General features: G+C 33.6%; 3 protein-coding genes across 10 annotated transcripts in view; 1 reads left to right on the top strand and 2 right to left on the bottom strand.

Moving 5' to 3' along the window:
- TfAP-2 (transcription factor AP-2) overlaps positions 1-1,422 on the top strand; it is a 48,416-nt gene extending 46,994 nt beyond the window's left edge. For all 6 annotated transcript variants that reach the window (XM_089260503.1, XM_089260504.1, XM_089260500.1 and 3 more), the window contains 2 exons: positions 922-1,089; positions 1,254-1,422. In XM_089260503.1, the coding sequence (XP_089116629.1) occupies positions 922-1,089; positions 1,254-1,364 (279 nt within the window). In that variant the 3' untranslated portion in view covers positions 1,365-1,422. The remainder of the gene's footprint in view (positions 1-921; positions 1,090-1,253) is intronic.
- Positions 1,423-6,076: 4,654 nt separating this feature from the next.
- LOC115565037 (fatty acyl-CoA reductase wat) lies at positions 6,077-8,616 on the bottom strand. 2 transcript variants are annotated; one of them, XM_030389997.2, is made up of 10 exons: positions 8,214-8,616; positions 8,047-8,162; positions 7,913-7,980; positions 7,524-7,850; positions 7,243-7,352; positions 7,078-7,163; positions 6,905-7,014; positions 6,573-6,824; positions 6,222-6,479; positions 6,077-6,159 (listed from the first exon to the last, which is right to left on the bottom strand). In XM_030389997.2, the coding sequence occupies exons 1-10, from the start codon at positions 8,320-8,322 to the stop codon at positions 6,078-6,080; spliced, it is 1,518 nt and encodes a 505-aa protein (XP_030245857.1). In that variant the 5' UTR covers positions 8,323-8,616; the 3' UTR covers position 6,077. The 2 variants fall into 2 exon arrangements, with proteins under 2 accessions (XP_030245857.1, XP_089115369.1); XM_089259243.1 differs by having other exon boundaries at positions 8,047-8,078; positions 8,214-8,615.
- A 3,176-nt stretch (positions 8,617-11,792) lies between these two features.
- On the bottom strand, positions 11,793-15,871 carry Alg11 (ALG11 alpha-1,2-mannosyltransferase). 2 transcript variants are annotated; one of them, XM_018099742.2, is made up of 5 exons: positions 15,722-15,871; positions 15,461-15,653; positions 14,943-15,401; positions 14,145-14,821; positions 11,793-14,085 (listed from the first exon to the last, which is right to left on the bottom strand). In XM_018099742.2, the coding sequence occupies exons 1-5, from the start codon at positions 15,736-15,738 to the stop codon at positions 14,010-14,012; spliced, it is 1,422 nt and encodes a 473-aa protein (XP_017955231.1). In that variant the 5' UTR covers positions 15,739-15,871; the 3' UTR covers positions 11,793-14,009. The 2 variants fall into 2 exon arrangements, with proteins under 2 accessions (XP_017955231.1, XP_089115370.1); XM_089259244.1 differs by having other exon boundaries at positions 15,461-15,655; positions 15,727-15,852.
- Between the last annotated feature and the right edge of the window lie 214 nt (positions 15,872-16,085).

Here is a 16,085-nt window from a genome sequence, read left to right as displayed (position 1 = left end):
TATACCCTGATTTCCCATTTTCAATGGGTTCAAGGTATAAAAACTACGACGCGCCCTGAATCTGAACCCGAGACTTTCCAATCGAGCACCACGTCCTTTATCACGACGTCACCACACTCTTCGAATTTGCAATGGCAAAACTGAAATAGATTCACTGCTGCAGCGCCATCTAGCAAATCTAAACCAAACTAACTGCTGATGCGACTGTAAGAATGTGCTAGAAAAAGTTTGAATGTATGTGTGCACACGTATAGGAACACGTTTGTTAATTGGCCAAATATTTTGTTATATTTTAACGTCGATTAACTTAACCGAAGTTAATGAAACTTTCAGGGTATAATGGTTTTGTTAAATGTATGTAACAGGCAGAAGGAGGCGTGGCAGACCCCACAAAGTATATATATTCTTGATCAGGGCGACGAGCTGAGTCGATTTAGCCCTCTCCTTCTGTCCGTTCGTACGTCCGTATGTATGCATGTATGTATGTATATAATTTCGTTTTTTGTTGTAATTCACCCCCAACCCTATATCCACCCCCTCACCCTCACCTTTGTGAAAGGCATATTTCGAGTACTTGAACATTATGATTAAGTTCTGAAAGTTTCATTAAGATCGTACGTCAAGAAATTAAATTAATCAACAAATAAATTCGTATAATATTGCCCAATATCAATATCAATATACATATAATATTGTAGCGCAGCCCAAGCACAGTCGTTGCTTATTGCGTAGTTAGCAGATCGCGTTCTAATACGTGAGTGTGTATGTATGTGTGCCGAAAAGAAGTGCATAATGATTAGAATATGAGATTGGAGGGTTCAGGGTACCTCCTAGTGGAGCAGTCTCGACTGGAGTCTTCTTACTTGTTTATATATGATATAATCGAAATATAAATAATATGATATCTTTATAATATTTCAGATTACAAAAGAGTTGATGCAAATATTGAGTCAGGATCGAACCACTCATTTTGGTACACGATCACAGCATTTGTTGGAGCCTTCAATGCAACGGCATTTAACACATTTTTCTCTAATAACGCATGGATTCGGATCCCCTGCAATTATTGCTGTGCTACATGCATTTCAGGTAAATAAACTTTCAATATATTAAAAATTCTTCTCTATAAGTTCCGGATAGTTAGATATATATTTTTATTTCATTTTTAATTTGAATACTAGTTTTCTAAAAGTTTGGAGTATATTAGCATAGGGCTTTAGTAAAAATTTGGAGTAATTTAATTTTGTTTGCAGACGTTTCTTAATGAATCTCTTAATTATTTGGAAAAACTATATCCTTCGAACGGAGGCGGAATGGTATCTTCATCTCTGGATAAAAGTAAACTTGACAACGATAAAAAATGATAGATAATACTGTAACATAAAAGAAACTCGTATTTAAATAAAAACTTTTAATACAAAATTAGGTACAATATCTATTCTAATAAGTACTAAATTATTGTAAATGTATTTAGTTTAGTGTAAATTATTAAAAATTTGTAAAACCGTAATTTTAAAGTACGTATTAAAGGATATGTGCACACACACGCATTGTGGTGTTATGATTTCTTAAAAATTTGAAAAAAAGAAAATCAACGTGTTTCCGTCAACAGTTACCAAGGGTTTTACAACAATTTATTATTATTCGGGCTATACTTTTAAGTAATCTACTTTTTAAATATTTTAAAGCTCTACAAATAAATAAAATATGTTTTTAAAACAATCTGAATATTGTTTCTATTTTTCTACTTATATAATGGTTTTGTTAAAATGTATGTAACAGGCAGAAGGAGGCATGGCAGATGAGCTGAGTCGATTTAGCCGTTAGTCGTTCCGTATGTCTGTACGTATGCTCGGTCTTACAGATGTTGATGTTAACTATAAATTGCCTCAAAAGTTCTAGCGTTAATATACATACAGGCATACATATGTATGTATGTATTCATTAGATAAATTTAAACAATGGCACGAAAAAACATGAAAGAAGACTCTAGTCGAGACTGCTCGACTAGGAGATACCCTGAAACCGAATACATAAAATATTGTATGCCACCACTTTCAACAATTTAAGGTCCTGCCAAAATTCTAAGATCGACAAGTTTGAATTATAGCGTGTGGCATAATATTTATCAATTTCTAAGTCAATTGCATTTTTGTCAGGTTCGTCAAGTTTTCTTTTATTTTATTTTTTTTTTTTTTCAGCTGGCAAAAATCTTAATTCTGAACGGAAGTTGTCTGAAAACGCGTCTCTAAAGAGTTCATATATTTCAATTTTACATTTTTCTTTATGTTGAGGGTTATCTTAAATGAAACACGGTATATGTAGGTGCAATGCAATAAGTTTATTTAACACAACAAAAATATTCAGTAACAAGTACACTACTTCACGTACCGTGACGATTTGAACTTAACTGACCGAGCCGACACACTGACATTGATCTTACACAATGAAATTACAGAATGAAATCTGGCTCGATTTACAGCATGCTTATATACTTACTTCTATTACGTATCGAATGTTCTGGATGTCTCCTTATGCTTCTATGTTTACGTCTATTTCATATGGAATGTATGCATGTACATAATCCAGAACATTCGATTTCTTATTCTAGAGACAAATGTGCGATCAGCCGACGACTGTGTTTACCGTTAGGTCAAATGCTTACTTGATGATGTTGATGATGAGTTTTTCGAGATTATTCCACAACACTTTAGTTTCTCGTACCATATAGCATTTAATTCACTTGACAATTTGTCAATTTGTATTATTACTGACCACTGGTCAGTGGTATTATTTAAATTTAAATGCATAATAAATTGCTTAATTTAGAAGCGCCCACAATATTATCGATGTCGAGAGCAACCCTGTTATTGCAGGCAAGCACAGTGCGTCTGAAAATTAAAAAAAATTATTATTCATTTTAAATATTAATAAAACAGATTAAGTAGTCTAACTCTCTTTTTTTTTATTTTTTATTTTTTAAAGCCATACGAGGTATTCCAATAACCTCTTTGTGAGTTTAATGTCTATTAATTCTGCCCCCTTGGGCGCGCCGGCAACTTACGGTAGCTGTCGCAATTTCAAAAATAGTTACAACTATTTACAACACAATACGATAATGACATAATGATGGCAGCTACATGTCAACTCCTATTGGATCGGAGAATCAGGTACCTTGGTTGTCTTCTTTTGAGCGTCCTATTAGTTCGGTATGTGATGAGTACGTTTGCTAGCCTGTTTCTGTGCCGCTCCAATCCGGTCGAGTGCTGGTTTATTGCATCAAAGACAGTTGCGAGTTTTAGGTCTCTGTGCAGTATGGAGTTTCTAACAAACCACTCGCAGCCAGTAAGCAATCTCATTATTTTATTCTGGGTGGTCTGGATTCGATGAATTTGGCTATCACATACTCACGCATACTGCGCAGTAAGCAGCGACTGTGCTTGGGTTGCGCTGCAGTGTGGGCAATATTATACGAATTTATTGTTTGAATAATTTAGTCAGTCAGTCAAATGTATGTACATTCCAAAGCACAGTCTCTAGTACTTGAAATACGCCCTTAACAAAGGTGAGGGTGAGGGGGTGGACATAGGGGTGGGGGGTATTTTACAATAAAAATCGAAATTATATAAAATACACATAAGTCTACATTTAAAATTTGGAAGTTCTAGCTCTAAATGTGTAGGAGATATAATTAAATAACCAGCATTCGATAATAAATATCAGAAATAGTTATCGATTTTTAGAGAAAAACTCGATATGCGTGTGATATACACAGATCAAGGAAAAAACTTCAAGTCTCTAGCCTTTATATCTTCTGAGATCGACGAGGACAGGGCTAAATCGACTCAGTTCGTCGCCCTTATCAAGAATATATATACTTTGTGGGGTCTGCCACGTCTCCTTTTGTCTGTTACATACATTTTAACAAAACCATTATACCCTGATTTTCCATTTTAGTGACTTATGTAGGTGTCTGGCACTCAACCATTGAGGACTGATTGGAAATCAGAAATTCGACAACGCTCTCTGTTGATGCTGCGGTGATCGCTGCAACGAGGAGCGGCGCGCGAAAGCTTGCAGCTCGTTCTCCATCATGGTGTCAATTTTTACTCCAATTACCAAGGCGTGATGCCTTTAGTGGGGCGATGGCTATTTATATAATTTGAGCTTACACTACAGTAACATTAACTCAGCGTAGCTCGACGAGAGCCCGAAAGTATGCATTACTTTTAACAGCTGCGAAATCACTCCAGAGTGTAAGGTTTCTGTCTTTGCTAAGACTTAGCAATTCACCAAAGATAGTAAGTAGATGATTGTCCACTGCAATTTCAAGTACTGCTAACCACTGTTACAGTGAATGCACCTGATTTTTATACCCTGAACCCATTGAAAACGAGAAATCAGAGTATAATGGTTCTGTTAAAAGTATGTAACAGGCTGAAGAAGTCATGGCAGACCCCATACATACATACATTTCAACAAAATCATGTTATCCTGATTTCCCATTTTCAATGGGTTCAGGGTATAAAAATCAGTTTTAAAATTATATCTTCTACATCTTTAAAGCTAGAGTCTCCAAATATATATTAGGATGCATTTTATGCAATTTTGATTTTTGTTCAAATTTACCTCCACAACCACCCCTATATCTACCCCCTCGCCATCATATTTGTAAAAGGCATATTTCTGTCTGTCCGTCGGTCTGTCCGTATGTATGGACGCGATGATCTCTGAGGAGAAACGAATTAGAGACTTGAATTTTTAAACTCATTCACGAAAGTTAAATGAGTATATTCGTTTTGTGCAATGTCCGTCTTGCTGTCCGTCTGTCCGTATAAACGCAGCTCATTTAGGCGCTTTTGAAGTTAGAGAACACATACTCGTGTATATCTCCGATTTATAATGTGGTAAAATTTTCCCGATCCGCCCACTAAGGGCGTGCCAAATCGTAAAATACATTTGCCGATATGCCAGAAATCATATTAGTTCAAGAGCTAGAAAGCTGAAATTTTGAATGTTGATCCGCAGCGACCACCCAAGATCACGTGCTATGGCGGATATATCTACGCCCATTGGGGGCGTGGCAAACCGGATAAAACTGTATCTCCTAGAGTTTTTAAGCTAGAACATTAAAATATTGCACGTGAGCTAATGAGGCTAATCGGACCTGAAGATATAGTGATTTTTGAAATTCTGCTTTATTTTGGACACTATTGATGCCAGAGACCTCAAATTTGGTATATATATTCGAGCTGACCTCCCAAGACGAAAAAGCTTTGGTGTCTACTCCTAGTAGGGTCGTGGCAAATCGAGAAAAACGGAATATTCTACAGTATTGGAGCAAAACTTGGCTATTAAATTGCTGATAGTTAGAGACTCAAATTTTTTTAAATGTCCGTATATATAGCGCGCATTACATATGTCCTGTTATTTTGTTATCGATAAAAACCTTATTGAAAATCAGTTATGAAAATATAACTCCTACATCAATATATATTAAGATGGATCTTAAACAATTTTGATTTCTGTTAAAATCTATCTCCCAACCCTATCTCCAGCCTCTCACCCTCATCTTTGTAAAAGCCGTATATATACATTTAAACATTATTACGTTCTGAAAGCTACATTAAGATTGTCTAGAAATTAAATTATTTAACAAATAAATTATCATAATATTGCCAAAACTGCAGCCTGTCGCCTGTGTATGTGAGTGTGTGTGTGTGAAGTTGCTTGAAGGGTTCAGGGGATCTCATTTTTTTTGCTCTAAATTCGTATGCCGTGCAGCGGATGATTAGTTTTAGCAGCCAGAAAAATTGATGGAGCATCATGTTTCACATATTGAAAGGAGTATATGTGAGATTTTATATTTTTATAAAAAAAAATTTCACAAGATTTTTTATCCATAAGATTAAAGAAGCTAATAAAGACATATCTTTTTTAATCCCGATTATACACTTTTTAAAACACAATACACCAATCATATAAATTGTTTTCGAACAAATATTGTGCTGAATTTCATGAACACCTTCATATGAAAATAGCTGAGAAATAGTTGTTCATGCTTCATGCTTCTTACTTTAGTTCTTCAAAAATGTCCAGACTATAATCATTAAAATTAAATAAATGATCATTTTAAGGATTTGATGCTGCCAATACAAACTGCGAAGCAAATATATTAATATTCCATGTTAGATTATAAAAATCAATAGGAAAATGTTTACCGATTCCATTTAACTAATGCTATTGGTATGGTTTCCAATGGATCATTTAACAAGTACTTGCGTATGCCACGAAAATATTGCTGAAGATAAAAATCCCAATCCAATTGGCGCATATCAAAAAAGAATTCGTTCTTATCAATAGTCGGCATTCGACTCCAAAGGCTATGAATATTATCAATATGAAAGTCCCAATCACGAGTAGAGAAATGGGAAATCACATTTATAAATTTATGTATCTTCTTATAAGTATTAAGCAATCTGCAATTCGTGTAATTAAATGTAATTAATTTTATGTAATTGATTGTATATAGATTGACATATGTAAATATGCACATATATATTCTTACTTACCGTGGCTTTTTTCCTATGCACAACCAAAAAAAGTCAATGAAAAGCGCAGGTAAATAATGGAGAAAACATATTGAGAGCATATGGGTTACTTTGTTAGTGGTATTCGAATAGCACAGATACCAAATTGCTTTTGATGTTGGGTACATTAGACCATATTTTGTATTTTTTGTTGTGAATTCGCCCCAAGTTAAATGATTCACGGTGGGTGTGCAAAAGTTATAGACAGGTATATCTGCCGAAGATTTTTTAGCACTGCAATAATAGTTGTTGGATACAAGAGAATCACAGAGACATAAATCAATAAAGATCGTTTTAGTTTCGTAAAAAATTACTTGTGCCTGTCATAAATATCCCATGAAGCAGCTATCATGCCGTTTACGCAATAGTCCACAGGAACCATGTTCGCTACGGCTTTAGGATTGCACTGTAACGTGCGTATCAACTATAAAAGAATATCTTTACATTAATTAGTTATTATTGCTCAAAATGAATAAGAAAATCATACCCCTGTGCCTGCTCCAGCTATTGCTCCAGTTGGCCCATAAAAGTTATCTATCCAGCCGCTCACTGGCTCTTGATAAGTCGATATTACTAGAAAAATTTCAAATCATAACCCGTATTTAGTTGGAAATGATCACAGTTTAAATACAAAATATTTGAAGAAGCATACCAATACCAGGACGAAATATGCCAACAGGAAGTTTATCGCTGTAAATTCGAATGACGTCCTCAGCTACGGCTTTTGTAAAGGTGTACGTATTTGGCCATTTTCCCAGTAGACTGCATTGGAACAATGTTTTTTTTTTTTTTAATTTTTGGTGATAGGACGACACAGTTAAAGTAATCTTATTAACCAAAATTATAAATTATATTATAAATGACTATGTATGAATTAGTTAAATATTAATGAATATACAACTAGTATTATTTTGCAATTTGTAATATGATTACATGGATGTTACATGATCCAATAGCTTGTCGGGAATATACTCAGCCATTAGTATTAGACTTTTGGGATTATTCCGGCTTGAATATAACTTTTCTTCAATCGTTCTTCGAGGGCAATGCGTGTATGCCGTGGATACGTGGACAACACTTTTCAAATATTTCATTTCTTTGCATAGTTGCATTATATCATATGTTCCGTGAACATTTATTTTAACAGCTCTTTTCAGTTTCTCATCAAATCGAACTGTCGCAGCCATGTGAAACACAACGTTAACGTGGTCTATTAATAATTGACGGTCATTAATGTTTAATCCCAAGCCAGGCTTCAGACTGTAAGTTAAAATGAAAAATATAAATATAATTTGGTTTTCTAAAACTTATTTTAAATTTACCAATCGCCTGCAATCGCTTTTATGTGCAAGGTATACTGTGTACAAACTCTTTTCAGGCTTTCGAACACCTGAAATTAGTTTTGTTTAAACAATAATATATGTATGTATATTCAAATTAGAATCATAATATTTACCGGATCCGCAAACATTTCATCCAATCGAGCATCTACGCTTTCGTTATTCTTAGTACGTACAAGCAAATATATTGTATTTAAACCAGGGCATGATGCAAGTAGCTTGTTAATTAAGACTTAAGGAAAAACGTTTAAATGTATCAATTTCATTCAATAATTTTACTTACTCTTTCCCAAAAATCCAGTTCCACCCGTTATAAATATGTTCGATTTGTTAAGAAACGTTCGTATATTTGAGTGATCTTCACTGATTGTAACTGTGTTCGCTTGATACATTTTCTTAGTACTACAGATGTAAGACCTCACAAAACTGATGAATTTGGCTCTAAAGTTTGTTCGGTGTTTATTGCTTTTTCAAATTTGTATCTTAAGTGAACTCAGATTTTTTTAAATATATTATTTAACATACTCAATTGAAATTGAAAAATCCAACCGCTGTTAGGCAAGTGTTGCAACTACCTTGCTGTGTTTTCAATACTCAGCCGCTTCGCATGTTTAAGTAGAAAGTGTAAGTGACGATGTTCACATTAATTTTCCCATACTCTTAATTTTGAGTATATATGAATATTGGGCAATGTAAAAATGGCTTTCCTAGAGGCATCGTAAATTATTATCAATTTTTAAAAATTGTTAAAAATTTGTAAAATATTCAAAAACAAAAATTGACTACAAAAATTACAAACTGTCTACTCTTTCATTCAAAAGATTTTCCAAAAAATTGGATATATTTATATATGGACAAAACGGGTAAATTCACACGTTTAAAAATTTGTATTTCTTTAGTATTGAGAATTTCGTTCATTTAATTTTAATAAAAGTAAGGTATATACAATTCGTGGCCGATGTACAAAAATATTATTTGTTTGTGTTGGTCATACTCACTCCGTTAAATAATCACTTTCACTGAATGCTGGTAAAACCTGATATTGAGCTGCGATACCGGAAGGCGCTGCACAGTATCTACTGTGGACATCACGTGGATGTTTCGGCATAAAACAAGAAAACTATACTTAGATCTTCAGGCTTTCGTTTTATTTGTATGACATATTTTTAGTAGAAGGCAGAAGGATATTACCCTTTTGGTCAGACGTAAATCTTATAAGCTAAGAAGCTTGACATCGATTTGTACTTGTAATTACAGAATTAATCTCAAGACTTCAGACTAGAGACATAAGAGAATATATCTATTTTATAATTGGACACGCGTGATAAACACAGTTTTTGACTGAAGCTATAAAATGAAAATCTTCAAAAATACCTTAAAGATAAATATATGCGTAAAATTATATTATGTGTAAGCTTTAATTAATTATTATAGTAATTGAAATAATATTTTTTTATCTACCTAGATCTGTTTTTATACCCTGAACCCATTGAAACCATACCCTGATTTCCCAGGGTATAATAGTTTTGGGGAAAGTATGTGGCGGGCAGAAGGAATCATCGCAGGCCCTATAAAGCATATATATATTCTTGATCAGGCCCGTGGGTCCCAAGTTGGGATGCCAAGCCAAAATTTGAGAATTACGTAGCCAGGCTCCAAAATCTACGTGTTTTTTCGTAGCACAATTTTGCTGAAATACGTAGATCTACGTACTTTTTTTTTTCGTTTAAAAACAATAAAAAAATTAGTAAAGCATTACATTTTGAAATTAACTGTATTATACTTTGTTGTTATTAATTTCATTTGTCGTTTTGGAAAGCATTGTTGAAATTATACATATTAAATAATGTTTTGATTAAAATATTTTAGGTGTTTGTCAGAAGGCTCTAAGTTTTCGTAAGTATATCGGAAACGGAATTTAGTGCTGCTAACCCAATATAAATCATATTTTTTATTTTAAAAAAATTTTAGTTTTTAAGGTATTTTGCAATATTTTATAAGAGTACGTAGTTTTAGTCTCATCACACGTACGCACTTAGATCGCCTTTAAAATACGGAGATCTACGTAAAAAGACGGAGGGTTGGCATCCCTGGTCCCAACCAACTTCGTATTCGCTCGGTTTGGTCTTGGTTAGCTCGGGTTATGAAAGATAGCGTGACGAAATCAGTGCGCTCCAAGCACGCAAACGAAAGGGTCTTCTTGCATTTCTTGTCATACTATCTCTCACACTGTATTTCTCTCTTCTTTCTATGAATTAAATTCTTATAATATTTCCCACAATGCAGCGCAGTTTTGTTGAAATGTAACATGAAGAAAGAGGCGTGGCAGACGACACAAAGTATATATGGGCATTTCTCCAGAAAGGTCAACCACAGCCAAAAAATTCAAAGTCAATTAATGCATGTTCTGATAACATATTTTTATAGCTAATCGATTAAATTTAACTAATATAAACTAATTTTACATTTATTCATAGCACATCTCGAAATATTGACACACAAAGCCGAGCAATTGCCAAAGTTCTGCTTTAAGCATTTCTATTGCACATTTTGTTTTTATTACTGTTCTTAAAGAGAGACCGCTATGCAATAGAATATGCTATTTCATATCTTCGTTTATGCATAAAGAGTACAAGAAAAATATAAAACGTACGATGCAATTGACTATTCGGTAAATTTTTTCTTCTGTTTCACCATATGTTTCGATGTCACCTGCGACCTCGAAAAATAGGTTTTATTGTCAGTAAGTCAAATGTATTTGGGCAACTAGCATCAAAATTTATTGGCAAACATAGTTTTGCATTGCAAATTTATTTAAAAAAAAATTCACACGAAAATATTAACTTATTTGATCATAGTGTTTTATTTAAAGTGCGTAGCTTTCGACACCGTAAAAAGGTAAATACAAAATTTAAATAAAACGAAGTGAATTTTAAATCTAGGTTGGAAATAATGAAATTTTAAATATATTTTATGATTGTAGATGAGTACGAAAAACAGCGAAAAATGCAAACGGTGGAGAGAGAAAGTAAAGAATGATGAAAACTATAAATTAAAAAACCGCGAAAGAATGCGGAATGCTACACTTAAGATGAAATTGCTGCCTGAAACAGAAAGTGTAATCGAAAAGAGGCGACAATTGAATCGTATACGACAACAAAATAGACGACAAAAACTAAAAGAACAAAATAGAGAGACATTGGAACAACTTAACCCATACTCGCCTTATCTTTGTAAGCTAAGCTTAGCCAAAGCGGTTAAAAAAGTAGAGATTGCAATGCCAAAAGATATGGAGAAAAAGCTAAAAGTTCTTGAAATTTTGATTAAAAAATATAAGCAATTTAAAGAAAATCTAAACATAAGGCAGACAAACCGTAATCACTAACCAGAGAGCTCTCTGCTCTCTGGTTAGTGCCGTAATATATCAGAAAGCTTAGTTAATACCGTAGTTGACTTTTATCGATAATATTAGTGTACAAGCTGCCGGAAAAAAAGACACCTTAAACATAAAAGGAAAGGTAACTGCTAAGCGCTTTATGTTAATGACCATGTCTGAGACAAATGAATTATTTAAAAAACAGTGCCCAAGCGAAAAGATAGGGAAATCAACTTTTTTTAAAATACGACCTCGCCATGTTCAGTTGGTTATTAAAATGCCACACAACATGTGTGTTTGCATGTATCATGCTAATTTTGTGTTATATTTTGGACAGTTGCTCGAGAAGTATTCAATGTGTATCCAGAGATTGTGAACAATTTCTGAAATCAGTTTGCTGTGATATTCAAAATGAATATTGCATGACAAATAATTGCAAAAAGTGCCTACAAAATTTAAATTATCATAAATTAAATATATTGAAAATCATTTCTAATGCTTTTATTCATGTACAATTACTAAAAAATAAAAAAAAAAATAAAAAAACGTGTGGTGTAAAAAATGTCTCATTCGACACGTCACGTTCGACCCTGATTAAATCTAAAAAATAAAAAAAACTACTCAATATTTTTGAATCAAATAAAAAACCTTGTAAAGATGTGCCAATTTGTAGTAATTTAAAATTACTCGTAATAAATTGTCACTTAAAGTTTCGCTAAAATCTCAGGTTGAACTGTTCATTTAAAAAGCGACTTACGTTTTTTGTAGCCTGCGAGCTTCTTGGTTTTTTGTGATTACCTTGAAAACTAAAATTTGCCTAAAATCAGATTTAGCACCAATTATAGAGCTAATCAAGAGCTAACAGATTCACTATTCGTTAAAATAAAAAAATGTTTTTGCATTCGTTTTTTTTAAACTCAAATGCGTACGAATGTCACATTCGCCACTAGAGAATTGCCGATTGATCGATTTGGCCCTGTCCGTCTTTCTGTCCGTATGTTTGAGCGCGTCTATCTGAAAAGATATGTGTTGGAGTTAAAGACTCGAACTTTTTTAGAGTGTCCGTATAAACAGCGCGGATATCGAGTTTATCTCGAAAAATCGATAACTCATCCCGTTATTTTTTATCAATAAAAAATCTTATCGAAAATCAGTAATCTATAAGCACCCCCTAACCCATAAGTCATTAAAAGGCGCATTTCAAATACTAGTGACTTGTGCTTTGTCATATATTTGAATTTTAATAATAAAACCATAATCTTTAAGTTTCATGAAGAGAGTACATTCACAAGAAAAGTTATAAAACAATTTAGTTCTTATAGGGGCCACACGGCAGGCATATGTTTGTCTGTGAGTGCTTGTATTTCTTGTGTAAGCAGGAAAAAAGTAACAATTATTGTGATATAATATGCTCGAAGGGTTCATTCGTACATTCCAAAACACAAATATGCCTATCACAAAGGTGAGGGTGAGGGGGGATCTATAAAATGGATCTTAATATATATTTAAAATTTGGAGACTAGCTTCAAAGATGTGGGAGATATAAATATTTAAACACTAACCAGAGAACTCTCGGGTTAGTAATTTAACTGAATTTCGATAAGGTTTTTCATCATTAAAAAAAACCGGGCGAAGTTATCGTTTTTTATAAATAAACTCACGCTGTATATACGGACATTCTAAAAAAGCTCAAGTCTCTAGCTCTTATATCTTCTGAGATTGTCGCGTCAAAACATACTGACAGACGGACAGGGCGATATATAGACTCGTACTCATCAAGAATATATATGCGATAATTCCTTCTGCCTGTTACATACTTTTTCACAAAAACATTATACCCTGATCTCCCACTTTAAATGGGTTCAGTGTATAAAAATAATCAGATTAAATAGTGTCGAATCAAAACCTTGATGGCGATTGAAAATAATAAGGCCGCATTCCGGCGAAATAATCGTACATCGAAAACTGTAACTTTACAGGAGAAGCATTTTTGTAATATTGTTATTGCACGTTAATATACAAACGCTTAAATTGAAATTGATTTATTTCCGAAGCTAGAGCGTATTGAGTCCTCATTTTTGTGCAAGTATGTGAGACAGACGTTTTCTAACCGTTCTGCATTAAAATCTCAATTTCGCAAAAACATACGATCATTTCGCGGGAATTCGATGCTTTATATTTACTCAAGCCGAATGCTTGAACTAAGTTTAAATTTTCTTCAAAAAAAAAAAAAAAAAAAAACAAACAAAAAAATAAATAAATTATGAATATGAAACGAAATGACAAAGCCACGCAACCTGAACAATCCCTAATCATATCCTTATCTAAATTGCGAAGACTATTTTCGTTGTAATATGCAGAATGATGATTTCCTCCAATATTTATTTAACATCAATTTTGTTTTAATATTAAAATTTAATTATTTTTGTGTTTGAATAAGTTCAATCTAATGCAGGTATTTGCTTTTGAATATATATTAATGAATATATTCAAACGCATTTCAGAGTGAAAAACGTTCTCCAATCAATGAAAAACATATCACAAAGACAATTAAAAAGCCGTACTTTGGCTTGACAAATCTAGCGCCTACATATAATTTTCGACTTATCAACTAAATAGTTTACTTTTAGACATTTAAATATTCTTTGAAAGACATTGTCGACAAGCATATTTTAAATTTTCATAATCGGTCAATCCAGTCATTTATACAAAAAGGGGCGAAATGGCACGTAAAAACTGGTTATTGAACTGTTTTTCTGAAAATCTTTCAACAGATGATCTGAAATGTAAGCAAAATTAAAAATCTGGTATCCGCTGATAAATAAAAAAAGTACGCACCGCGCTGCATTTCTTATGTTCCTATTCGTTTCAGCAGGATTAACTATAATATTAAATATGCAAGCTGCATATTCAACCGCATCGGTTGCAAGAAATCCATTTTGTGAACCTTCAGATGTTTCAATAATATCAAATAACGGACCACCCGACTTATGAGCAATCATTATTATACCAGCCGCCATGCATTCAACGATTCCGATTCCGAAGTGCTCATTCCACATAGTGTGTAGGCCAATCGTTGATCGTTTATATATATTTAAGAGGTCATCATAAGAAACATTTACTTTAAACTCGACTGAATTTTCAAGAGATAAATGCTTTGCAAGGTCCTCCATGTTATGAAGTCTTTCGTAATCTTCTTCATGTCGGCAAGATCCTACTATGACCAGTTTTATTCGATTCCAAAGCGCTTCATCTTTAGCCAGAAAAGTCCTTAGCTCATACAAAACTTGTAATTGTAATGGATGATTTTTCTCGGGTCGAAACTGCCCCACAGACACTATTATGATTTCGTCATGGTTTTCAATATGTTCTAGTTTTTTCAGGTGCTCAATCGCACATGGTGGATACACTCGATGCGTTTTTAGTGGAACTTTCAGCAGGTCAACAATATGGTTTTCAGTCCAAGTAGAATTCACCATAATAGTTTCGGAACAGCAGCTTACCCACTTATATGTCTAAGAATAAAATATGTCTTAATATACATGGCTATGCATTCTTATAATAGACGTTATATTCATGCGTTACATTTAAATCCACACGTCATTATAACGCATTAAAACAGGTGGAGTTACTTACCTTAGAAAGCAAGCGATAATAGGTGAGCTTTATCCACGTAAGAAAAGGATTTCGAGCAACATACGCTTTATTGTTGAAAGATGATTGCCGATATTGCACTTTTCTTAGCATATCGGTACTTATTAAAGGGTAGTGAACATAGCATCCAACTCTACTACTAGCCAAGTAGCGAAAGACCGGAAACGTGTAGGCATATCCCATGGTGTCAATAAAGATATCTGGTGGAAATTTACAAATCGCTTCCAAACCTAATACAATTGAGCCCAAACTTTGACCCAACAATGTAAAGTGAGGATACTTTCTCGCCTCAACCCACTGTCGTTGTTTAAGGTATACAAATGTAATTTGTTCAGCCTCAAGCGGTATATTAAATACGCTTTTGGCCTTGTGCAGAATCAAAGTGGGCGTTGCATCAATATCTCCAGTGTAAATGACAATCTTTATGTTGTCATACTTGTTCTTAAGCGAAACGAAATTGTTTTTATATAAATAATGTTCCTAAATACATATATAAATACCTGCAACGCCCTTACAGCGCACCACAAGACACGCTCGCCGCCACCGCCAGCGTTGCAATATGGGTGAAACAGGCCAACACTCAATTTATTATCTGACTGGGATTGAAGTTTTTTCTTCTTACTTAGAATCCATTGACGTAGACAAAACAGGAATGTGGATGCGATACCCAGCAACAATATAAAGCACCAGCATCTGTTGCAAAACAATTTTTAATTAAAGCACTTTTTTTTCATAACATAACATAACATATCAAATCTTACAACAGAATTACCACCATGTTATAGTTTTAATATTTATTACAATATATATTTTAAAGTTTCTCGAAGTAGTAGTAGAAACTTTATATTCCTAAAATTATAAAGAATTTGACGCATTCATAGTGTTCTTATTTGTGTTGCTTTACGTTCTTTAAGGTTACAAAAATCATCGATTTCTTTTAAGTGGGTATTTGTTTGATTTTAAGTATTCGATATGGTTCGATACTTTAATGACAAATGCGATACTTAGTCTGTGCCATAATATTAGCCGCTCTCCCTCACACACTTCGATGATATCTGTAATTTAAAAACATTGCTGACTGCAGACTGCATAGTAATCAGCCTTTATTTCCTTATCTCCGACGTC

The sequence above is a fragment of the Drosophila navojoa genome, chromosome 4, assembly GCF_054131105.1.
Source record: "Drosophila navojoa isolate 15081-1374.11 chromosome 4, UAZ_NAV_1.0, whole genome shotgun sequence".
Taxonomy (NCBI): Eukaryota; Metazoa; Arthropoda; class Insecta; order Diptera; family Drosophilidae; genus Drosophila; species Drosophila navojoa.
The sequence above is the reverse complement of the archived record's forward strand: the minus strand, read 5'-3'. Positions and strand labels throughout refer to the sequence as shown.